The sequence below is a fragment of the Papaver somniferum genome, chromosome 1 (genome assembly GCF_003573695.1).
Source record: "Papaver somniferum cultivar HN1 chromosome 1, ASM357369v1, whole genome shotgun sequence".
Lineage (NCBI taxonomy): Eukaryota > Viridiplantae > Streptophyta > Magnoliopsida > Ranunculales > Papaveraceae > Papaver > Papaver somniferum.
Genome location: NC_039358.1, coordinates 43863266 through 43888716, shown reverse-complemented (window position 1 = coordinate 43888716; position 25451 = coordinate 43863266). Strand labels below are relative to the sequence as shown.

The window sequence follows — 25451 nt, the reverse complement described above, 5'->3', positions numbered from 1 at the left end:
TCAATCGTTTTCGATTATTACAAATGATAATGTCTTAAGATTGTTGGGTGCAATAATCAAAAACAAAGAAAAATCAAATAAGCAAAAGTTATTGATACTTAGCTCCTTTATAATGGAAGTGATTGCTTTGACGAAACGAACAAGCTCCCCGTATCTCCGCAACAGCAACAAGGAAAAACTTTGGAAAATAGAGTGAGTCACGTGTTCAATACGTTGTCCTTAAGACATTAGCGCCCGGCTACACTCAAGAATGATGCTATAGCCCTCACAGGACGGATATCTCCAGGATAAAACACCCTAATACACCTACTACTAGCATATGTAGTAGATGCTCAACTTGAGCTTGACAACTCCGAAAAAACCATTAAGGAAAATCGCGAATGCTTAAAAACCGGTATAAAATATTTTCCCTTAGGGGTCCCTCTAAAATATAGAGCAACCCCTTTCCCATAGATTTTACAAAAGTAGTGAATTTCTTTATATAATTGACAAATACAACTTAAGAATAAAAACTCCCCGATGTGGGACTAAAAGCTTTATATAGTTTCTTAAAACTACTAAAAATTGGAAACTCCACGATGTGAGACTAAAAAGTTTCATTCACAAAATAAAACAATAAATTATAATTTTTTATTAAAATTTTAAAAAATTATTTTTTTTATTAATCGTTTTTCAACAATAAGCTAGCACTAGTCCTTGCACATTTTGCAAGATGGGAGATGAAATTTGGCTAAAGCAAAAAAAAAAAAAAAAAAATTATATTAATTATTTATATGAAGACCATGCTATGATATGGTCATTACCCTGTCCCGTATAATCATCAAAACGAAACAAGTGATCGTTCAAATCTTGCTTGTGATTTGATTAGAGTTATGGCCGAGTTTATGCAACAATTTTACATCGTCTTTTTCATAATCATTGTTACTCTATCGACTTATGTCACTTATCACATAACAAGCATTAATTAATCAAACACACAAAAAAAAAAAAAAATTTTGATTTAAAAAAAAACGGCAAGAGATATCATGTACATATAAAGTCTCTTCACTCACAAATAAGTGATAGCCACCGGGATTGAAACAAAATTGTGTGTCGTTTTCGTTCTTGGTAATTAAGGAATGATATGAAGAAAGAAGAAAGAAAATGGAAATATTTACTGCGAAGGAATGAAATGAAGAATTTTCTTTTGTAGTTTTTAGAAAGTTAACGAGGAAGACGAAGTATTATCGAAACAATGAAGTTTTCAGTTTTAGAGTAGTTACGACTTACGAATATCTTGTTTCGTTCACCATAAAAATGTCAATCATGGCTTGGCTTAAGCCGAGTTAAAATCTGGGAATATGATTTGAAGCCATAAGATCTAACGTAATCCGAAGGACAATAAGATTTGCCGCGATCTTTATTATGAATGTCAATCATGGCTTGGCTTAAGCTACTCTAGTACTCTTTCGTAAGGTTGTGTACTCATTTCTTATTATGAATATTATTTTAATGATGTAGTCTCAGTTAAGGTTTTGGTTAATGTTCTTTTTAAATAATCAATTTTCAAGGTTAATGTTTGCTTAATCACGAGAAAGCAATTTTCAATTCCATCAGTGATGAGATAATCATGGAACGCTTCCAAAAATATAAAAAGTAGGAAAGGAAAACTATGATTTCATCGTATGCTTTTTAGGTACATTTTTTTATTTTTTTTAAGCAGGTAACAATCTTATTCATTTGTTTTTGTTACTCTTTTCTTCTTTACTGTGTTTGATGCGAACCGCTATGAATTGCTTGCAGAAAGACCAGCATTAATTAAGGTACAAGTTTTATTTCCATATGCACCATCTAACCAAAAATCTTGGCTCCGTCACTGGCGGCAGCAATCAACATACTTGTGAAGAGAAGAAAGTAGCAGATGATGATGAAAATGAGAAGAAGCTGAGATGGTTAAGGTCACAAGTGATTGGAGATAACTTAGAATTTGAGACACCTTTTGGGAAAAGGAGATTAGTTTATGCTGATCATACTGCTTCTGGAAGATCTCTTCACTACATTGAAAATTACATCATTCAGAATGTCCTTCCATTTTATGGTAATTTGGTTGCTACATGTTTCTTTTCTCTCTTTTTGCGTCCATATTTCACATCCGTTAATTAGTTGCGCTCTAACCCGTCACGAGGTGGATGTTGAGGTTATAGGCTGCTTCGATTGAAGTAAAACATCCGATGACATGTCCACACACTCAAGCTTTTCGATATGCCATTAATCGCGATATATAAGAAAATTACTTTAAGTATTTAGCTAATTCTAGTTACTCTATCGAACAGGAAACACACACACAAGTGATAGTTATGTGGGGAAAAAGACGACTAAAATGGTGCAGGAAGCAGCAGAGTACATAAAGAAATGCTTGGGTGGAGGTTTAAATGATCCCTGCTTTTCTGTGGATCAGGAACCACTGCAGCAATTAAGAGACTACAAGAAGTAATGGGCATTTGGGTTCCATCAATTCTCAGAGATAGAATTATTCAGAGCCAAGTTATGACGAATGAAGAAAGATGGGTAGTTTTTGTAGGGCCATATGAACATCACTCGAATATCCTTTCCTGGCGTCAAAGTATAGCCGAAGTTATAGAAATAGGGTTAGATGATGATGGATTGGTAGACATGGAAACTTTGAGAATTCAACTTGAGAGATTTAAATCTGAAAATCGTCCTATGTTAGGTACATTCTCAGCTTGCAGTAACGTCGTTGGAATATTTGTCGATACGCGTGCCATCGCTTGTCTGCTTCACGAATATGGCGCATTTGCGTGCTTCGATTTTGCCGCAAGGTGCGTTGATACACCTGCAAAATTTACTTATTTGAATGGCCAAGTGTATTAGGTGCATGATTTTAATTAACTTTGATTGCCTTGTCTTTGATACAGTGCTTCCTATGTGGAGATCGACATGCAGTCTGGAAAAATTGACGGGTACGATGCTATTTTCTTAAGCCCGCATAAGTTCCTTGGTGGTCCTGGAACACCAGGAATTCTTATGACGAACAAGAACTTATATCAGCTGCGATCCTCTCCCCCTTCAACCTGTGGAGGAGGAACTGTCACTTGTGTCAATTACTTCAATGCAAAGGTAATACTCCTAAATCCCTCGACAATTCTCTGCCTTGTTGCATCTGAATTAACTCTTAATTAAAATGTGCATGTTATAATGTTATGCTCGATAACTGCAGGACACGATATACTACGACGATATCGAAGAAAGAGAAGATGCCGGTACACCACCAATCATTCAAAAGATAAGAGCATCATTGGCATTTTGGATTAAAGAATACATTGGAAATAAGGAGCAATGTTACATAGAAAAAGCTCTAAAGAGACTCCTCCCAAATCCAAACATATGGATACTAGGAAATGCCAGGGTTAAAAGACTAGCCATCCTTTCTTTTTTAATTTGCCCGAAAACTATCAATTTCACATCTTCTGCAGGAGATGAAATGAAACACCAACACACTACCACCACAGTTGTTGATGAAAGGAAAAGGAGCCTTTTCATGTCAAGAGAGTCGCAGAAGCCTTTACATGGACCATTTGCTGCAAAGCTTCTCAACGACCTTTTCGGTATTCAAGCTAGAGGTGGCTGTGCCTGTGCTTCACCCTACGTAACCATTTGCTTGGTGTAGATGAGAATCTCTCCCTCTCATTTCGAGCAACCATTCAAAAGGTATTTTCAACTGCCTAGTTACGGAGGCACTCATATATAATCACATTTTCAGCTGTATATAGCATATCAAAAAGGCTTGTTATTGTCTATCATTTGATAATGTTGTGTTCCCATTCATCTGTGCAGGGTTACCTTGGTGTAAAACCTGGATGGACAAGAATCAGCTTCCCGTATTACATGTCGAATGAAGAGTTCGATTTCATACTATCAGCTCTAGAGTTCATCCATTTACGGTAATCGTTTCCTTCCATTGTACAGCTTCAATTGGAATACAGGGCAATGGACATTCAGAAGAAAATCAGTCAAAGACAGCTTAATGGGAGACAATCATAGCCTTGTACAATTGATTGACAACTTGCCATTAACTAGTATGAAACCAAATGACAACTGCATAAGAAAGTTCGACGGACACAAATCCAAGAATGATTTGCAAGGGACTGAATCTTTTACTATCTCCTTAAACGATGCTAAAAGCATTGCTGATTCTCTCTTAAATTTCTGTCATGAACGTAAAGTTCCGGTCGATATAGATAGGAACCTTGTATATTTTGGAATCTGAATATGTATTCGTATTACTAGTTAATCCGAAAAAGGTCTGTAATTTTGTGTCACTAAATGTGTATAATTATCGGTTTTTAAATATGCCAAAAAGGCTAAAACTTTAAATAAACTAATTTATCCAAAGGATTACAGTCGCACATAACAGAAATGAAACTGAAAAGTTCTGTTATAAAACTTTTATTCTAACACTTAGGTTACACCTTACACAGCTCTCTCACACACTCTCAGACACGCTTGTGTTCCACATATGCAACAATTGTATCATCCGAGGATGGTTGTCATTGTGATTGTCACATCATCTCTGCCTGTGTTTATGAGCCAGATAGATGAAATATTACTATAGATACGAGAGTACTAGCTTTCTTCTTTTATTCATAATTGAGATTCTTTTAAAGACACCTCTTCCATCTCCCAAGCTTCTCGTTACCCTGCAAAAGAGAACAAGGAGTTCTGTAATCCCTAGTAAAGACATTTGAGCGATGACCTTCAGGTATGGCATATGATATTTTAGTTGTGCCTGTATGGCATCAAGTTTGGGGTTCCCTTTGGAGCCGTTATGACACCAGTGATAAGAGTCGCACCTTACCACCGTTGGATTTTGGGCATTAGAATCACATACCTAACAGCAAATTTCATCCTACAATTTTGAAATATATCACATACCTTTCGCTGTCCTACAGCCAGATCGTTATCCATTATAGAAGTCGCCTTGAATCCCCAAGGATGCAAAACCTCTTCATAACTGCAGATAGATGTAAATATTCATAAGTTACTCAGATGATACCAACAAAACATAAACACTCATTTACTTAGTTCAAGCTATTGAAGAGAGCCACTGAACTAAAAGAAAATAAATAAATTGAGTTTAGAAATTACTCGGCCGCAGAAACTTTATAAGGTGGACCAACACCACGTTCATCAGTGTGCAACTAAAAAAATAAATAAAAACATTCTACAGTTAAATTTTAAAAGCATGTAAGATTTCAGATTTGCATTTAGTTTCTAATTTTCATTGAAGTCAGAAATATGTTTCAGGCAGTAAAATGGGTCCTTGCTCTTACAGGAAACATTAGAGTTATGAGCTCTCCATCTGGTTTCAACAGCTCATGCATTTGTGTTCCCCAAGATGTTCTCATGCGAGGTTCAATCGCACAGAAAAACCTGCAAGGGATGCTCCATATATTAACGTCAGTAACATGGAGAAATCCACAGAATAAAAGAAGTTATCGACTTACGTATAATCAAAAACGAGATCAAATTTCTCAGTTGGACTCCAAGTGAAGAAGTCCGCCTCTATAAACTCAAAACATTTTGCATTTGGTGATGATGAAGATATCTGGTGACAGAAGAATTTAGATAAACAAAAAACGCAATGTGCTTAGCGGACTAGAATCTGTAGAATAAAGGAGCTAATCAGACTAGAAGCAGTCATCCATGCATGCATATCAGCATATATATCTAAATTATGTGCAAACCTTACCTCTCTTGCCCTCTTAAGGCCATTTTCCGATAAATCCAGGCCTACAACATAGCGTTCAGGGTTTGCAATTGCAATTACGTCGTGGCCCTGCCAGTTTGAATATTCTGTAAGCGGCAAAATAGATAAGAAAAGGAAAAATATGTGTACTAGCTGGCACATTCCAAAACTCAATTTTGAGTATCGTTATGATTAACCTGGCGGTGTGACAAAAATTCCTCAACAAATCAAGTTAAACTGCGAGGTGTAATACACTAAAGTTGTAAAGAGAAGTTTGATATTAAAGAAACTCACAGCCCCACATCCAGGCACTAGAACTCTGCCTTTGGGAAGAGTTTCGTTCTCAAGAAGTTGTAGCAGGAGAGGCGTTGGCTGACCCAAATCCCATGGTGTCACTCCTTGCTCCCAACATTTGTTCCAACCACCTGAAAATTCCAAAACAAAGCCACCATTTACAAAAAACAACAACCGAAGCCTAACAGCTTACGTGAAAACTAAATTGAATCTACCCATATATATATATACATATATCTCTCAATTTGATGAGCACAATTGTTACCTGCGGAGTACTCATGTATGATACTCTGCATTTTTTCCACCTTGGAACTAAATATTGCACAGTTATTTGAAGGATCTTCTTCTCCTCTTTTTTCTGCCATTTTTGGGTGTGTTGTTGTCATGGAAATGAAGGGTTCATTTATAGGGAAAAGGCTTGGAGGGTATATTTATTGGTAGTTGAAGGGCAAATTCAACATTTACATAGAATTACAGTTGTAATGTGAATCTTACGTGAACACAGAGTTTAGTCTTTTATTTGCACCCTACTCTTCCTTCCGTTCTGAATGTAGACCGATTGTTCTAAGAGCAAGCAGTATGGCACCTGATGCAGTGACATGAGGTCAAATTTATTGGGTACAGAAGTTGAAAAGTTAATGGGGCAGTAACCTTAGATTAATTGGGAATGACTGATAATCAGTTAAGAGTCTGATTTACACCAAACAAAGCAAGCAAATATGCAGTTTCGTACATTTTGGTTTCTTGGTGATAATATAGAGAATCTCCTGTATAACCATTTCTTGCTGATAACAACAGATATCTACTGTGATAATATAGCGAATCTCTGTGTCTAACCATTTCCAGCTGACAACAACAGAAATCTACTTCTAGCTTTGCATTAAAGTATTAGTATGAAGGCCACTATTGAACGTGTTGTACGGTTGAAATCTTGATATGCCAACTTAAGATTTTATATTTTTTTTTAATGTCTAAGAGTAGTGCATTTATGTTGGGCACGGGTCACAGACAACAATAAGCGGATACTACATTATTTTTTGAAACACGGGATACAGTGCACACTGCATTATGAGGTGGAAGTGAAAAATCGTAGAGCCAGATATTTGACTGGAGTATTTGATAAGAAAAAGAAGCAATCAAACAACTCCAAAAGTGTTGGAACTGGGATTTATTTTTTTTTATTTTTTTTTATTTTTTTTTTTTGAAGTAACACTTCGATTGAAATTTCAACGGAATTTATTTATTATTCATAAGTTCTGATAATTCATCATATGTGATATAATATTTTGTTTATAATTCCCGTCCAGTCAGCTGATCATGATTTGGAACTCTAGTATCAAACAGTCCCAAGCACATGATTCTCTTGTCTTTTGGGAGGAAATATGCGTTTGATTAAATTCAAAAGAGAAGGATGCATGTCCTAAAAATAGCTGAACTAAGAAGCCAACTGCGTGGGAGGGATCCCAAGTTCAATTCTCGTAATGCCTAGATCAGCAGACACTTTGTGGTGTCTTGCCCTTATAGTTCAGTGGTAGAGCGTCACAGTCTTATAGAGAGGCTAGGTATCACCCCGGTGTACGGCCGGGGCTCAACCTCATATAAGTTTTTGTTGTTTAGTCGGCCGATCTATATCCTCCCATAATGTTTTACTCAGCCCCCGCCCGTGTGTTTAGTTAATCAGGTCATAGTATCGTTAGTCTACTTATAATATGTCCGCCAAGGATAGAACTGTTTCTCTAGGGGAAAGTCAGCCTTATTCACTGAATAATACTACACTCTACATCCATTCAGGGGTTGAGTTTCTAGGTTAGTTGGATCAGCATAGGCAATAAGTCTCCCATTTTCATTCGGAAACTGGTTTCCAATACTTGCCAAACAAACCAAAAAAAAAAATGTCACGCCCAAGTCTGATCATGAGAGAAATTGTTTCCAAAGACAATTTGGTGTTGTTGTACTACTTTTCTTGTTTATTTTTTTGGTAATCATTTAATTCACCCGTCACAGCTCAACCTCGAGCATTTTTCTCTACTTTGCCCGCTTATGCTTAGATCAGCGGCTTCTTCCAACTTCCTGATAGCCATGCAAGAATCCGCCATCGCCATCATCACTATAAATATGACCACCAAAAATACTTCATTCTTTGCAGATGTTCATAGAAGGTCAGGATCGCGATTATGGATTAATAATGACTATTCACACTCCTGCGCACGGCGCACTTACTCTGCTACTCATTACCATGATGAGATTAGAACCTCAACCTCCTGAAATAAAAAAAGCGAAGTTGTAACCATTCATAGAAGATGTATATGCTAGTAGTTGCTTAAAATCCGATAGTAAGCAGTGTTTTCCTCCACCATTAATGGGTGATGAAACTTGAAAATGGAAGTGGGAAACATTAATTGTTGTAAAAGAAGCACTCATTCAAAATGACAAATAGTGGTATATATAGTTAAAATAAGCCACCACATTCAAGAATCAAGACAATCAAATCCTTACAATATCCTGCAAAGGAGAATCTACTGGGTACATTCCCTAAATTTTTTGGATCGGTTGATCTTTGAATGTAACCAAAGTAGCTAGACGGCAGTCGTACTCCTTAATAAGCAATGGAACTGGCTAGTTTAAAAAACGCAGCCCCCGTTAGTCCGAATGGTAGTTTGTCTCTAGAGGTTTATTCATGGGCACTTGGGCATCAACTTATAAAGACTTAAAGCAGGTTTACTCATGGCTGATGGGCACCTGGGCATCAACTTGCAAAGATTATACGTATGATTCCTATAAGCTCCGCAATACAGGAATTTGTTCTTCACTTCAGATGGTCCACCCAAAGTAGTCGAGTCATGTGTTCATCATAAACTGAGAATTCTTGGATTATATATGTATGTTTTTTCAAGCCACAAAGTCTAAGAAACATATGATGCTCAGATACTCACAATGAGGTTATTTAATTTATAAGGGAAACTGGAATTCTGATTCAATTTTCGTTTACAAATTTAACGGCACAAGCACAATCGCCTAATTTTGTATCTGTGGAATCTCCACTCTCTGATTTTCAAGCTCCCAAAAAGACATGCTCAATGAATTAAGAATGGCTATGGAAGACCGAATAATATCCAAAGCTTATTAAAGTGTAAAATCCAGCAACACTAACAAATAATTCTGCATGTGAAACTTTTAATAGGAAAAAGTTGTTCACTTGATCAGTGTATAGTTTTATTGTATGATGCTATTCAGTCTGGAGACGACAACTTACAATGAAATTCACCGCCAATAGCTACATGTAAACTAACAATTTAAATGTTCCACAATCAATTATTTTATGGATGTTTTGAAGTTAGTGGTATTATGGATTTGTCACTATGTGAAGTTTACATTCAGCTTCGAATAGCTATTATATATGTTGCACACCTCCGAATTAAGGAGTACCGCCTAATTCCCAGTTTCCCCACTGTCATAGAATTCAGATTAGCACCGGCCAACTAAAAAATGAATTTAGCTAGCTATTGCCTTTCACCCCATCCAATAGTCACCGGCCAACTAAAAAAGTTCGCCTCTTTTTAATTCTCGAACATCAAATTTTAATACTCGAATATCAAAAACAGAACTATATTTGGTTCCTACAACACTCTGTACCAACTTGACCAACTTGACATGTGGAGTAAGAAAGTAGAACGGATACTTGAACCCTAAGTTTTCTCCTAACTCCATAGTTTTCCTAACCGTGTGTTAATTAGATTAAGAAACCTAGTTATATTAGGCAATATAGATCCCAGCCTCACGCAGTTTGGTTTGGTTTGGTTGGGCCGCAGCATAATCCTTTATGTATGGACGTTTGGATTCGGATTTGTAGATCCCAGCCTCACGCAGTTTGGTTCCTTTATGTATGGACGCTCGGATTTGTCCCATCTATTTTGGACGGCCGATCTATCCCAAGACAAAGGCAACGTTTTCTTATTCTAAAGAAGAGACAGTAACTGTAGAGACTTCGTTACTAGAAGATTACTAGAATTACTAGAAAATTACTAGAAGATTGGTGGCTTTCTTTTTGTTTTGCAGGTACTCCTAGCACAGTGCTATGGTTGAAGTTACAAGCACTTAAAGAAAAGTTGAAGGTCTGGAACAAAGAAGTTTTTGGATATACCAATACCAAACTGAAATCTATTCTCTCTGGAATTCAAACTCTTGATGACTTGGCTGAAGATAATAACTTAAATGAAGAGGAGCAGAATGTACTTTTACAATACAAAGCGGACTTTGAAAGAATTTCTAAGATGGATGAGACTTCGTGGAAGATTAAATCAAATAAAAAGTGGTTACAGGAGGGTGATAGAAACACTTCTTTCTTCATCAGCAATGCTTCTGCCAGGCGTAGATATAACAGAATCAGGCAACTCTACATTGGGGATGAGTTGGTTTCTGATAAAACCAGGTTGCAAAAACATATAGTAGGTTATTACAAAACTCTTTTCTCTGAAGAAGAGATCATTCGACCTGATCTGGAAGGGATTGACTTTGATTCAATTACCTCCACCGAAGATGATATCCTAGAAGCTGATTTTACTGAGGAGGAGGTTTTGCATGCTATTAGAGACTTGGGAAAAGACAAAGCACCTGGTCCGGACGGTTTCCCTATTATTTTCTTCCACAAGTGTTGGCACTTTATCAAAGGTGATATCATGGGTACTGTGAACGAATTTTGCACTACAGGTACTATTTACCCTAAACACAACTCTAATTTCATCACTCTAGTGCCTAAAAAAGATCATATTGAGTCTATCAAGGACTGTAGACCTATTTGTATGCTTACAAATGTGTATAAGATTATTGCAAAAGTTCTAGCTTCACGGCTGCAGCTTGTTATGAATAAGCTGATCTCTCCGGTGCATTGTGCTTATATTCATGGCAGACAAATCATTAATGGCACTCTTATTGCCAATGAACTGGTAGACTCTAGACTTCGATCTGGAATTCCGGGCATTATTTGCAAAATTGATCTTGAGAAGGCTTTTGATAGAATCAATTGGAGGTACCTTGAATTCGTACTTCTGAAAATGGGGTTCAGGAGGAAGTGGTGTAATTGGCTGAGGTTTTGTTATTTAACTTCTTCTTTCTCGGTTATTATTAATGGATCTTCTTTCGGTTACTTCACTAGTTCTAGAGGCGTGGGACAAGGCTGTCCAGTTTCTCCTTTTTTATTCAACATTGTCATGGAAGGTTTTTCAAGGTATATTGATAGGGTTGCTAATCAAGGCCTTATTAGTGGTTTTTCTGTAGCTCCTACTGGTATTGTGGTCAATCACCTTCATTATGCAGATGACACAATTTTCTTCTTAAAGGATAACAAGGAAGAACTCCATAACCTGTTTTCAGCATTATATTGTTTCGAATACATAGCTGGGCTAAAGGTAAATACCATGAAAACCAGACTTGTTGCCGTGGGAGTAGTTCCAGACTTAACTCTTTGGGCTGAAGAATTAGGTTGTTCACTAGAAAATCTACCTTTTATGTACTTGGGAATGCCGCTTGGTGCCAAATCTAACTCCATCAGAATCTGGGACCCTATCATCGAAAAGTTTGACGCTAGACTTTCAGTTTGGAGGCGTATTTCACTTTCGAGGGGAGGTAAGTTAGCTCTTTTGAAGTGTATATTATCCTCTATTCCGACCTACTATTTTTCTCTGTTTAAGGCCCCAAGCTCTGTCATCAAGATTCTTGAAAAGAAGATGCGTAACTTTCTTTGGGAATATAAAGATGGGGCAAAATTATCACATTTAGTTAATTGGGATGTAGTTCGTGCTAATAAAAATAGAGGTGGTCTAGGTGTGTGCAACCTGAAAATCATGAATTTAGCTTTGTTAGCTAAATGGTATTGGAGATTTGGGGTTGAAAAGAGTAAGCTTTGGTATAGATATAGAAGATAAGTATGGAAAAGATTTTTCCTTTTGGGTTCCCGGAAAAGTTAGTCAATCCTATGGGGTCTCTTGTTGGCGGGCAATAGTTGAGTCGGGAGGCTTCATTAGTGATCATTCGAATTTATTTCTACATTCTGGAACTGTCATTACCTTTTGGAATGACTGCTGGTGCGGGAAGCAACCTCTATCTTCTATTTGTCCTAAGTTGTTCAAGCTAATCAGAAATAAAAATGCTTGTATTGCTGACATGATTTCTAGTGAAGGAAATTGGCAGTTCGATTTCAGGCGGGTCCTTTCATATGCAGAGGCTCAAGAATATGGAATGCTCATTGCAACCATTGGTGATATCCCCCCTGTTCGTGACGGTTTGACAGACACAAGGAGGTGGAAACTGCATCCCTCTGGTGTGTTTACTGTCAAATCATTGTACTCTCAATTAGTGGCAGAAAATGGCGTGCCTCACTTTCTTACTCATTTCATCTGGCAGCAGGAAATCCCTCCAAAGATATGTTTTCTTATGTGGTGTTTGGTTCACGGCAAGTTGAACACTATAGATACGCTACAACGGAAACATATGTGTCTTCATAATGACTGTGCTTTGTGTGGTGGAGGAGAGGAGTCACAGAATCATCTTTTTCTTCACTGTAAGATTGCATACAATATTTGGTGCAACTTAACACCAACAACAGGTTGGTCTTGGGTTTTGCCGGGATCAATGAGAGCCTTGGAAGATATCTGGCACACTCAGCACTTCTCTCAATCAGGCAACTACATCTGGAATTTAATCCCAGCAGTTATCGTTCACACAATCTGGAAAGAAAGAAATTGTAGAAGGTTTGAACCTACACACCACTTCAAAACTGATAATGATCTCATTTTGGAAGTCAAGACTTTAGTTCTAACTTGGGCTGAGGCTGCAGGTCATAGGGTTCATGCAAAGAATTTTATAAGAAGAGATGAAAAGAATTTTATAAGAAATTTTTTTTTTTTTTTTTTTTTTGAAAGAGAGGATTTATTAAAATTCTTATAAAATTATTTCATCTCTTCTTATAAAATTCTTCTTCTTCACTAATTTCAAAACCTATAAATTTCCTTCTTCAAAACCTACTATCTCTTATAAACCAAAATTGTGTGATACATTATCAGCAACTTCATAAGAAAAGTGGTCAATACTGTAAAGAAAAGAAGATATCGAAGACATGAACCGGTACCGCGGCCTGCCACAGATGTAGATTATACTCAAAATCGGGAAGCAAAGTTTTCTTCGCCGAGTGTCATTGCTACTCCATCTGTAGTCCAAGGTCATGTGGTGGGCATCAAGAGCGGTTTGAGAGTTTTTATAGAATGAGAGGTGGATTTTATGAATTAAAGGCTATTTATGATGGTCTACCCTGCAGTTCGAGAAAGGGTTGACAGATATCTCTGGCGTGCGCTTTATAATACGTGAAGCCTAGAAGACACAATAACAAAATTACGACAGTATTGGTAGAACGGTGGTGGTCGACGATGCACATGTTCCATTTTATGGATTTTGAAATTGATAAGTTTGTTTAACTTAATAAATTTTATTTTTTAAATAATTATCAAATAATCAAAAGAATTAATCATAGTTGATATTATTCTTGTAATAGGAATTACGCCCTTTGTTTTGTATTTCATTTTTGGAATCCCAAGTGGAGTGGGAGATCTTGTACCATAAAACCAAGACGAATGGATATCAAATAATAAATGGAAGACACTTCTTCCCTCGTTTATGGAATCACCTGTACGCGAAGATCATAAAGATTTGAAAGGAGGTGGGGTATTATGTTCATCTTTGAAGTTTTTCCTTAACCAAAACATAAACTCAGAAAGTGTAGATGACGATCCTGAACTCGAAATGGGGTGCTTATCTTATGGGTACTGAGTCAGACGTTCTTTCCAAACTGAACTTATGTTTCTCATATTGGTTGACTTGAAGCGTTAGAAGATCTTGACAAAGCACCAGATTATGACTGAGGCTCTGCAATTTTAGCAGAAATGTACTGGGGGATGGATCAAGCATCTATTGGTATATCTAACTTCACTGGTTTCTGGGGCATTATTGTAACTACTGGAAATCCAGTAGTACACCCAAAAGGAAAGTAGCCAAGATCTAGGACATGTTAAGTAATATAAACTAGGAAATCTTTATTGATGAATTAATCAAAGAAACAAATACAAGTTCTTGAATATAAGGAAACCCTAGTCTCACTCCATAAGCTAAGCTCTCTCCTCTCTCCAAAATCCGATCCCTTATGCCTTGTCCAAGGACCTCTATTTATAGGACAATCAACCCTAATGGTGTACAGCTCATTTCACTTCGCCGAGTTCTCTCGGGAACACTTTATACTTCGCCTTGGCCATTTTCCATAAAGTTTTTCCCCTTCTTTCGCTATCTTCACATGAGTTTGCCGGTTAATATACCTCGAACATGTCGTCAACCAACTGAGCCAGTCACCTTTTCTGCGCTATTTATATCCAACTTGACTTAGGTTTGGGGTTTCTTTTCCTCTTCTTCCTCTCTTTGCTCTGTGTTTATCAGGTTTCTGCGCTTTCTCCTTCTTTTGTCATTGTTGCTACCCTTCTCAACCCTCTACTCTTCTTTTGTTATCATGGCTCCCAAGAAGGTTTCCACAACTACCTCACTCAAATCCCTAAAGGAATTCCAAGCATATTTTCAAAAGATGGGTTTAACCCTAATTCCAGCTGTTGATTCTTCTGTGAATCCGCCTGTTATTGCTACTCAAGACATGGAATTGAACTATAGGTGGATTCAGTCGGATACTTGGTCGACCGATAAGATGATCATGACTGTGGGCCAATTGAGGGCTGAATTATCTTTCCCGCTTTACAACCCTTCTAACCCCATCTTTCTCGAGATTCTGGGTAAGCTGCAGTGTGGGGTTTTTCAACTTTCTGGTAACACCATCCGCATTTCCAACGAGTTTAGGATTCGCTCAGATAATAGTACTTCGCAAGTCCCATCAGCAGCTGAAGAATTCGATTCTCGCGACTTCAATGTGGACTCTTTCGTGGCCAACTATTCGGCTAAATTCACCAGCATGAGAGAGTACCAGGAGTGGGGCATTGAGCTTGTTCGAAATGTTATCGTGGCTCCGACCAAAGCTCTTCTGTTGGATGTGGATTCCCAACTTCGCCGCTATTATGATGATGATTGAGCGATGTTTTCCCTGGTGGTTGGCGGCCTTTTCGTTTGGGGATTTGACGAAAAGGGGATTCCTCGCCAAGGCCCTCTTCCTAAACAGTTATATCTCGTTGGTTGTGATCCCTGGAGATTTCGGTGGTCTGTGCCAGCCAAGGTATAACTTCCTTCCTTATGATTCACCTCGTTTCAGGGCCCGATTTGTTCTCATGTTCCCTTTTCCTTTCAGTTCGCAATTCCTGCCGCTGGTTTTCTCAAGACGTGTGAGGAAAGGGTTGTTACTACCGAGTCTTCAACTCCCAAACAGGTATCCACCTCGCCTATTATTTCCTCTCGTGATATCCTTAAATTCTAACATTTTATTCTTTGTAGGATGACGCTCTCCTCGTTAAGCATCTTGTTCTTGAGTCAACTAAGGGGCGAAAAAGGCGTGATCATCCTGCTCCGCCTCCTCCCTCTTCTCAGGTATCTTTACTTCGTCATTATTATAACCTCGCTTATTCTTACCTTTTAGCCACCTTTCATGATGAAATTGTTATTTCGCATACTGGTTTCCCCCCTTCTGGCGGGCCCAAAAGGCAACGAAAGGTCTTGGATCTAGATGCTTTGATCGCAGTTCCGAGATCTGTTATACTTTCAAGTCTCTCTACTCCTCCCAAGCTTCAACCTTCTCAGTCTCGCACAACTACCTCTCCCAAAGTTGCTAATCCTCCTGTTCAACCCAAGTTTGAGCGGCCCAAGAGACTCACAGAGGATCTCCCTACTGGTGAGAAGAAGAAGCAGGCGGCTCCGTTAGGTGCTGTTTAACCCTATCTTTGATCCTGACATGAAGTTTCTCCAATATGTCTACGACAAAGCTCGTGAAGACCCATCCACGAGGTCCTGTGCCTTAGAATCTCTGGTGACTTTTAGTGTCGATAACTTCCTCTCTCAGGAATCATTCGTACTGCTAAATGCCTCCATGAACTTGTCTCTCCAACAACACTCAGCTTTGATGAACCAGGTGAGACTTTTATGCTCTTTCGATTGTGCCTTCTCCCTGTCCCAAGATTTATACCCTGAGTTTCAATTCTTCAACTCGCAGGAGGTCAACCGTCACATGGCCAGCCTCGTGGAGACTAAGCTTGTTCGTGAGAAAGCAAAGAAGGACGAGTCTCAAATCAAAGTCCTGACGAAGGAGATTCAAGAGGAAAATGAGCATTCCAGTAAGCAGAGTCAGAAGATAGAGAAGCTTCTGAGTAAGTTCCCTCCCCTCGCAGATTCGTTCTTTGCCTTTACTTAGATTTCTTTTATTTTCTTATTTTGTATCTTGTCAAGCTCGATGCATGCAACGCCAAGAAAATGCCTCCGACGCATCCACCTCGCTAGAAGATATTCATGCTGAGAATCTGAACCTTGTGACCCAGAATGATTGCTATGTTTCTGAGAACCAGATTTTGAATGAGAAGGTCGAGACTCTGTTTTCGCAAGTGGACCGCCTGTCTATCGATTTCTCTCGTAACGAGGAACTGAATTATCATCTTCACGACGAGAATGAGCGCCTTAAGCTTGGAATTCAACGGGTCAGCAATTCCCTCACTACTTCGAGGAACCTTCATTCCTCGTCATTAGCTGCCTATAGGAGACTGAAAGAGAATAACGAGCGTGTGATCAATAGTAAAGCTAAAGTTGTGGTTGACCTTCGCAAATCTCGTAATAAAGTAGCTGGTTTAAACGAAGAGATTGACTGTCTGAAGAAGAAAGTGGAACTTCTTCAAGTTCAGTTAGATAACTCATCTCTCCCGAAGTCTATTAAGTCTTCCTCTCAAGCCAAGTCCGCAGATCCTCGCAGAAACAAGGGTGCTCTTGTCATTCAATCTGACAAAGATACCTCGAAGTCCGGTCATGGTAAAGGTTGGGAAAATGCCTACCACGAATTATGTGTCCAACTTCAAGAGTCGGATCTAGCGATCTCCCGGCTGGATCATTTGCATACCGACATCCAAGAAACCTTGAATACCACTATCTTGCAACTGGAAGGTAGCTTTAGGTGAAGTGCGAGATACTATTGATCATGTCAAACTTCTAGTTTCTGATGAAGTTTTGTTTGGTTTTTGCAGAATCCGAAGAGTGCCATAAGAGCAAGTCCTTCGCCCAGGAAAGAGATGAGTTTCGCACAGAGATTTCTCGCCTCAAAAATGAGTTCAGTGATTAGAACGCTGATATGGACGAGATGATTGAAACTACTATGAAGGTAGAGAAGTTAGCTCGCAAGAACACTCAGAACTATCTTGTTTCTCTTTTTGGTAATTTCTGCGACGAGCATCACTAGTGGAAAATGGAAGTTAAACCACTGTCAGAACAGGAGGTTATTTCGTAAAAAACGACTGTGTTCCTCAGCTCTAATTTAGAAGTGGTTTTTTCCAAAACGACTGTGTCTCACACAAGTTAATTTTTTTCAAAAACCACTGGTTTCAATAGTAATATCAGTAACACTAATAGACACAGTTGTTTATATCTATTTTATTTATAAAAAAAAATAGATTTGATTCAGCTAAATCTAAAGTTGATTCGGCAGAATCTAAAGCTACAGCCAACAACACAGTATATAAATTCATAATTATAAATGAGATCAAAATTATGATGATATGAATTTATTCCCATCGTTTTGCAATCTTCATTACAACTGAAATCACCCATATTTCAAATCTGAAAACTTCAACATTAACAGTACTCAACTTCAATTCCTTTCACCTACTTAACTAGAAAAACTTAAAAACACCCCCATACAATTTATTAAACTTTTACTTGCACCACTTCATCATTTGCGTCTTCATTTGCTGATTAACATCGTAATTCAAATTTTTTGGTCATGCAAACATGAGAGGTGGTGACAAGATGTGAATCATACACCATACCTGCACGTTATAAGTACATCCATATGATCATCATCCTCCTAGGAGTAGAGATTACTATCAACCTGCAGAGACAATTTCAATCTTCCAAATGATTCTTATGTAATGGAAAACTCAAGTAGATGAGTTCACTCAAGACAAAAGTACGTTGATTTACCTTGATGAGTCCAGTTCTTTTATCGTGTTCATGTTTCACTTTTCTCCCTCTTAGAATTTCTACCACCTTAAATTATTAGGAAGGTTATCAGTACAAGTTCATTTGCGCCTAAACTTTGTTTATTGTAAATAAGCAGTTCCATAGAATCTTACGAAAAGCCAAAGGATTCAAATTAAGTTATTTGAGCAATATGGGTAAAGACTAATGTATTATAAATTTATCCCTACATGCAATATAAGCACTGTCTTATTACGAATCAGCAAAGCTGATTACATTTTGTAAACACGCGTGTATTCATTCACATACAAGAGCACCAGAGGGAATAAATTCCCAACTTCTTACTCCTCATCCTTTACTTGCCGTATGGAAAACCTATCAAGATAGATATAAAGCCATACATTACATATGGGTTCTTATTGATACAAATTCTATCAGCAAAATAAACAGATATGCAACCTCTAATCGGTACTTTATCCCACACTCTGATGATTTGTTTGCACAACCATCACCGCAACCACACAGCGGACCACATTCATATACAATTTACTTTGGTACAACAAGTCTGCAAAATTGAAGGTAAGCCTCTTTTAGGGAATAAATAAACATAAGATGAAACTAAGCAGCACCACAAAAAAATGCATATGATATGATGATGGTTCATATGGCACATTCAATCAATAAATCACATACGGTGCATACCTTCCCCCGTCTCTGCTAACATATGGAAAATCAAATACATTTAATTTTGCACAACCACAAATTCTTGGATTAGTGCAAGTCCTTTCGCGTCACAGGGTGCTTCACATTAGTATTTGAATCATTCAAGCATTTCCAACAACTCATCAACTACGTCTAAATTTTGATTATCTTTTTACACAAAAAGAGAAGTTTATCTGAAAATGTATATGATGAGGATCAATTAAATACGGTGGAAATTTTTTGAACTTGCCTTGGGTGCAAGAGGAGGATCAATTAAATTGGTGGCCGGAATGAGAATGGCTATCCAGTAGGTCAGGGGCATCAGGTCCAAGAACACCTCACGATGCTTACACCTCTCGCCTATCGAAGTTCTATTCTTCTTGTCCTCCACTTGGCACACAAACCTACAACAATTAGATGCGTAGGTCAGATAAATGCTTTTGAAAATGGAAAAAGAACTTGGCCCGCCGACTGCTTACCTGTGTAATTCTGCGATCCTATTAGGAACATGCCCTTTACAATACTTGACCTATTAAAGTAAAATTTAAACAATTGAATCATAAAAATGAATCCAAGCAAAGCTCAATAAACCTTTTATACGCTAATCAAACACCATACCTGTTTAGTTGTCAATGGAGGCTGGCCTTAGAGTCGTTTAAGGTGAATCTTAAAAACAGTAAATTTGGTAGCGCCTTTCTCTGCCTAATACTTAATCACCTGCAAATCAAGTAAAATCAAAATGATACACAAATAAAGAATTACTAAGTTGCTTTATAGTGAGTGATCTACTTCTAAATATACCGACCTTGTACAACCCGTCGAAGGTGTAAAATCTTCCAGGTTTCTCATCTTCTGATACATGCCCACGAATGAGTCTCGAAAAGACATCTTGGTTATAGTTGTTCTGCATATGGGAAGACGATCAATGTGAAAAACTATAAGGAAAAGATTAAAAATTTACAAAAAAAAAAAAAAATTCAAGATTATTTAAGCTATGCACCTTTAGCGCCAAGTTCCCACGCGGCATCATGCACTTGGTCATTGGTTTGTCGACATATACCTTTTAACATCATTTTCACCTTGACCAATATAAAATACAGCATCTATGTTATCCAGATTATCTTCATACTTCTCATATAAAACAATTTATACTGCAAGCGGAAAAATATAATTTTTGTACTTCCCCTCAACCCGACAGATATATGATAATTTATTAATAATGGAAAATTTCATCTTTACACCACTACCAAATGGAAAATTCTAACATGCTATTCATATAGAACTGGTACAGGACATCATGCAAAATAGGGTGTATGGGATTGTACAGGGATTGTCACGTTGATTTGCTACCATAGAAGAATTTTGTGTATTTCCATCCCCTGTTAAAAAATTATCAAGAAAACCTAATTCTTATAAGGCTGAGACCATCAAATCCGGAAGTAAGAATAATAGTGGCATCTAAATAATAACACACTTAGAATAATACAGGGATTACATGAGAACACGAGGGAATTTCGGGAAGAAAAAAAAAACATTGAATATGCCTACCACGAAATCACAAAATCAATCAAATTTTGCAAATACTATCGATGAATCAGGTATTAAGTAAAAAAAAACAAAAACAAAGTATAACCTAGTCCTGCTCATATTACAAAATCTAAAAAATTAGGGGTTTTTATTTCATGTGTTCTTACCTTGCCATTAGATGTGAAACTGAGAATTACCCAATACAAAGAAATTCGCGGATAATTCCCAGTGAAAGAACTGCTTTAAACCAAAATATCTTCATCACTGATTTCTTTTGTATTCTTCTTCAATATACTACTGATGATGAAATAAAAGGAGGTTTGATTCTTCTTTGGTTATAAAATGAAATAGAATGGTTGATTTGAACAGATCGAAGAAATTGAAGAAAGAATAAAATGTTACAGATAGGAGAAATAGATGCAAAGCTAGAGATCGAAGCATAGTTCTGGGAGAATCAATTCAGCTTGTGGGACAACCTAGGGTTTTGTGGTAGAACGAATTACAGTAAAACAGCGGATTCAGGGTTAGGGTTTTAGTGGAAAAGATAAAGAAGATGAAAGAGAAAACGCATCTAGGATGGATTGAAAAGAGTGTGAGAGAGATAAGGTTTTAGGATAATCTGAAGCTGTGAAACCATTTTTTCCCATAGTAGTTCTTCAAAATCAGTATATTTACAAAAATACCCCCTAAAAGAACTACTGTTTTTGAGACAAGTTTTCCTTTTCCATTTTTTTACCAAAAAAACTACTGCGGCTCACATCTTCTGTAGTACGTCAGCCATACAACAGTGGTTTTCGTAAAACCGAGAAAGTGGTTAAAAATTCATTTTCCACTAGTGCATGGCCTTCCTCATCCTTCTTTTCCTGTGGAGGTGTTCTCCGATGACGAGCAACTAAAGGATGATAGGATCATCTCTAGCGAAGAATAGAGGCTCAGCGAAGATGACGAGGAGCGGAAGATCGACGAAGCGAAGGTCGAGGAGGAGGAGTCCAAGGGTGCATATGCTAGTACTGGTGCTGGTCTTGGTGGAAATTATGTCATCAAATTGAAGTAAAGTATTATGAAGGACAAGCAAAAAGGAAACAATTTCGCAGAAAGTTGGCAAAGGAGACAAAGAAAGAAGAAGAATTTAGAGTATACATGATAAGGGCAAAAGAAGGCAGGGGAATACCCAGCGAAATTTCGTAAGAAGGAGAAGGACCTGTGAAAACAATAAAAAGAACCAACAACAATGGGAGAACCCAAGTCCAGTTACACTGTCGCAGAACCAACAAAAGAAGTAAACGTTGGGACTATAGAAGAACCTCTAATATTGAGAATTGGAACCAAGATGGATGTAGAAGAAGAAGAAGAAAGATTTGTTAACCTTTTGCGAGAATATAAAGACATCTTCGCAGGGAGCATGGATGAGATACCAGGAATAGATCCATCAATTGCATGTCACAAGTTGGAGATTAACAAGAATATGAGACCATTTAAACAAAGAATAAGAAAAATCGCAACAGCTTACCATTCCCAAATAGAAGAAGAACTACAGAAAATGCTTGATGCAGGAATCATAAGAGAAGCTAAATACCCAGAGTGGATAGCGAATATGGTCATTGTCCCAAAGAAATACAAAGGAATAAGGATTTGCATAGATTTCACTGATTTATACAAAGCTTGCCCTAAAGATAGTTTTCCGTTACCAGATATTCCTCAAATGGTGGAATCCGCAGCGGGAAATGATAGGGTATCGTGTTTAGATGGGTACAAAGGATATAACCAGATCCCTCTTGCTGAAGAAGATCAAGAGCATACCGCTTTCTTCGCCCCTAGAGGTCTATATTGTTACACGAAAATGCCATTTGGTTTGCGAAATGCGGGAGCGAGATACCAAAGAATGGTAGAGAAGGTGTTCGCGAAATGGATACACAAAACATTAGAAGTATACGTGGACGACATGTTAGTAACGAGTAAAGAAGCCAAAGACCATGTACATGACCTCAGGGAGATTTTTGAACAAATGCGGCAATATAACATTAAACTGAATCCTGAGAAGTGTACTATTGGAGTTGCATCGGGAAAATTTTTAGGCTACATTGTATCAAAGGAAGGAATACAGGTTGATCCATAAAAAGTGCAAGTAGTTCGTGACATGCCAACACCAGCAATAATAAAAGATGTACAGAAGTTGAATTGACTTTTAGCTTTGCTGGGGAGATTCATTTCGCGATCATCAGACAAATGCAAGTATTTTTTCGATATACTCAAGAAGGGTGCGAAATTCAAATGGACTGATGAATGCGAAAAAGCCTTTTCAAGGGATTAAATAACATCTTATGAATACAACTATTTTACAAAAAGCAGAATCAGGAGAAGAATTATTGATCTATCTTGCGACGACGTCGCATGCATTAAGTGCCATGTTATTGCGAATAGACTCAGGAGTGGAGAAACCCATCTATTACATTAGCAAAACTTTTAATACTGCCGAGAAGAATTACTCAAAGATTGAGAAGCTAATCTTAGCATTAGTTTATGCATCATTTAAGCTCCGCATATATTTTCAAGCGCACAAGATAAAGGTATTAACAAAAGTACCAATTGAATCAGTGATGAAGAATTCAAAAATATCAGGAAGAGTGGAGAGATGGAATGCACAAGTAGGCCAATTTGATATTAAATATGAAAATTTGTCTTCACCAAAATCACAAGTTGTTGCAGATTTCTTGGCAGAATTTCCTTTAGAAGAAGATGAAGCGGTAGAAGAAATGATGGATATAGAAGAAGAACACGGAGATCCAAAAGACTTATTAACAGAACCAAATAGATGGGAGATATTGGTAGATGGATCATCAAATGGAGAAGGCAATGGAGTTGGAATTGTTTTAATTTCTCCACAAGGAGTGAAGATGGCTTTTTCATTCAGATTGGAATTCGCATCCACTAATAACGAAACGGAATATGAAGCTGTGATACATGCCTTAAAATTCGCAATAGAAATGAAACTATAAAATGCCAGGATCACTAGTGATTCGCAACTAGTTATTCGCCAAATAAAGGGAGAGTACACTACAAATGAACCATCCTTGAAGAAATACAAGAAGCTCGTTGAAGAATTGTCACCGAAAATCCCAAAAATATAATGGAGGCACATTTCAAGGAAGGATAATAGACTCGCAGACACTTTTGCTTTCATCTCAAGCATGATAACAGATCCAACTGCGAGATGCATAAAAATACAAACACTTTTGTCACCATCAATCAATAAAGAAGAAGAAGAAGTGAACGTGATGATAATAGACGGTGAAGAAGAAGAACAAACGAACAATATCGCAGATTGGAGAACAGAACTTCATGAATATTTGGCGAAAGGAGAAACACCAAGAAATAGATTGGAAGAACACAAGTTAAAAAGCCGCGCAACGAATTATGAATTAACAGATGGGCTGCTATACCGAAAATCCTTTAATGGACCATCACTCAGATGTTTGACACGAGAGGAAGGAAAAAAAGTGTTAAAAATGTTACATAGTGGGGATGCTGGCAATCATAGCGGGGGAAGATCTTTGGCACATAGAGCAAAAATGAAAGGCTATTACTGGCCATACATGCACGAAGATGCAAAACAAATATCAAGACGTTGCGAAGATTGTCAGCGACAAGGAAAGAAAATACATGCACCTGGAGCACCATTGTCATCTTCAAACAGTGTGTGACCTTTTGGAAAGTGGGTCTTAGATATTGTGGGGCCATTCTTACCAGGTTCTAGACAAAGAAGATACTTAATAGTCGCAACAGATTATTTCACAAAATGGACAGAAGTGAAGGCAATACAGCATATTCGCGACAAAGATATCTTTACATTCATATTCGAAAATATCATTTGCAGATTCGGAATTCCTGCGCAGTTGGTATCTGATAATGGGAAACAGTTTGAAGGACATAACATAGAAATGTTACTTAATGCATTTAAGATAAAATGTGGAAAGTCTACTCCTTTGTATCCACAAGATAATGGGTAGGTAGAGGCAACAAACAAAAAAATTGCAGATATATTAAAGAAGAAATTGGAAGGACATCATAGAGCATGGTGCGAACAAGTATATAATGCAGTATGGGCTTATAATACAACTAGAAGAGAAGCTACTGGAATGTCACCTTTTTGTTTAATATACATAGTTGAAGCGGTGTTACCAACAGAAGTTGTTATTCCGACAACAAAGAGAGAAGCTTCGGAGAAAAATCTTACTGCGGGTTTGATCTTAAACAAACTTGATGAATTAGAAGAAAAAAGAGAAAGAGCTTTACAACATACGGAGAATTATCAGCAAAGATTATCCCGAGAATATAATAAACGTGTCAAAGTACGCGAATTCCAACCAGGAGATTTAGTTCTGCGAGAGACACCAATATATCAGCGAGAAAAAGGTGGAAAATTAGCGAAAAAATGGGATGGACCTTACATCATTAAGGAGATAGTTGGAACAGGAGCTTATAAATTAATGGATCCAGAAGGTAGATATGTTGGTCATAGACTTGACAGACCATGGAACAGGTTGTACTTAAAAAGATATTATTCGTAAGAAGCTTTGAGAAGTTATGGATTCTGAAAGAATAATTGCGAGAATATTCATATCAAAACAAGATCATGATGTGCAAAAAACTTTCGCAGAGATAATCATAGAACAATGACACAAAAGAAAGGGGCGAACCTTTATGGCGTACACCCTAGTTCGCGAATAAAATTTTGCAAGAGGCAAATGTAAGACCTAAAGTACGTCATATAAGGGGGTACCCGTTGCATGGCTCAGTGGAAGGATACACCGCCACCGGAACCTGAGTCATAGAGATTTGGGGTCAATAAAGCCCATCCGGGAGAGGCACCTTGGATTCTCAGCTTAAGCATATGACTTAGGTTGGGCGACTAAGGTAATAAGGACTCTCCCAAGGAGTGCAGAATCTGATCAAGGCGCCGAGGTACACGGTTGAGTCAAGAGTGTCAGGGGCGTTTGAAGCGTACCTTGCCATTCTTGACAAGTCTTGGATTATACTG

General features: G+C 37.8%; 1 protein-coding gene and 1 pseudogene across 1 annotated transcript; one reads left to right on the top strand and one right to left on the bottom strand.

Annotated features, from left to right (window-relative positions):
- Positions 1-1821: 1821 nt before the first annotated feature.
- The window catches only part of LOC113296821, a 57722-nt pseudogene continuing 34092 nt past the window's right edge, over positions 1822-25451 (top strand).
- Positions 4341-6510, bottom strand: LOC113284553 (probable thiol methyltransferase 2). The gene is made up of 8 exons (XM_026534052.1): positions 6306-6510; positions 6041-6171; positions 5750-5836; positions 5505-5605; positions 5331-5430; positions 5146-5198; positions 4933-5011; positions 4341-4697 (listed from the first exon to the last, which is right to left on the bottom strand). Exons 1-8 carry the CDS (start codon positions 6424-6426, stop codon positions 4659-4661), a joined length of 711 nt encoding a protein of 236 aa, XP_026389837.1. The 5' UTR covers positions 6427-6510; the 3' UTR covers positions 4341-4658.

Excerpts from the sequence above, each read along its gene's own strand:
- LOC113284553 (XM_026534052.1), bottom strand. The coding sequence starts at position 6,426 with ATGACAACAACACACCCAAAAATGGCAGAAAAAAGAGGAGAAGAAGAT. Across the intron at positions 5,606-5,749 it reads GCCTTAAGAGGGCAAGAGAG|ATATCTTCATCATCACCAAA; the intron begins GTAAGGTTTGCA and ends TTCTGTCACCAG. Across the intron at positions 5,012-5,145 it reads TATAAAGTTTCTGCGGCCGA|TTATGAAGAGGTTTTGCATC; the intron begins GTAATTTCTAAA and ends ATCTATCTGCAG.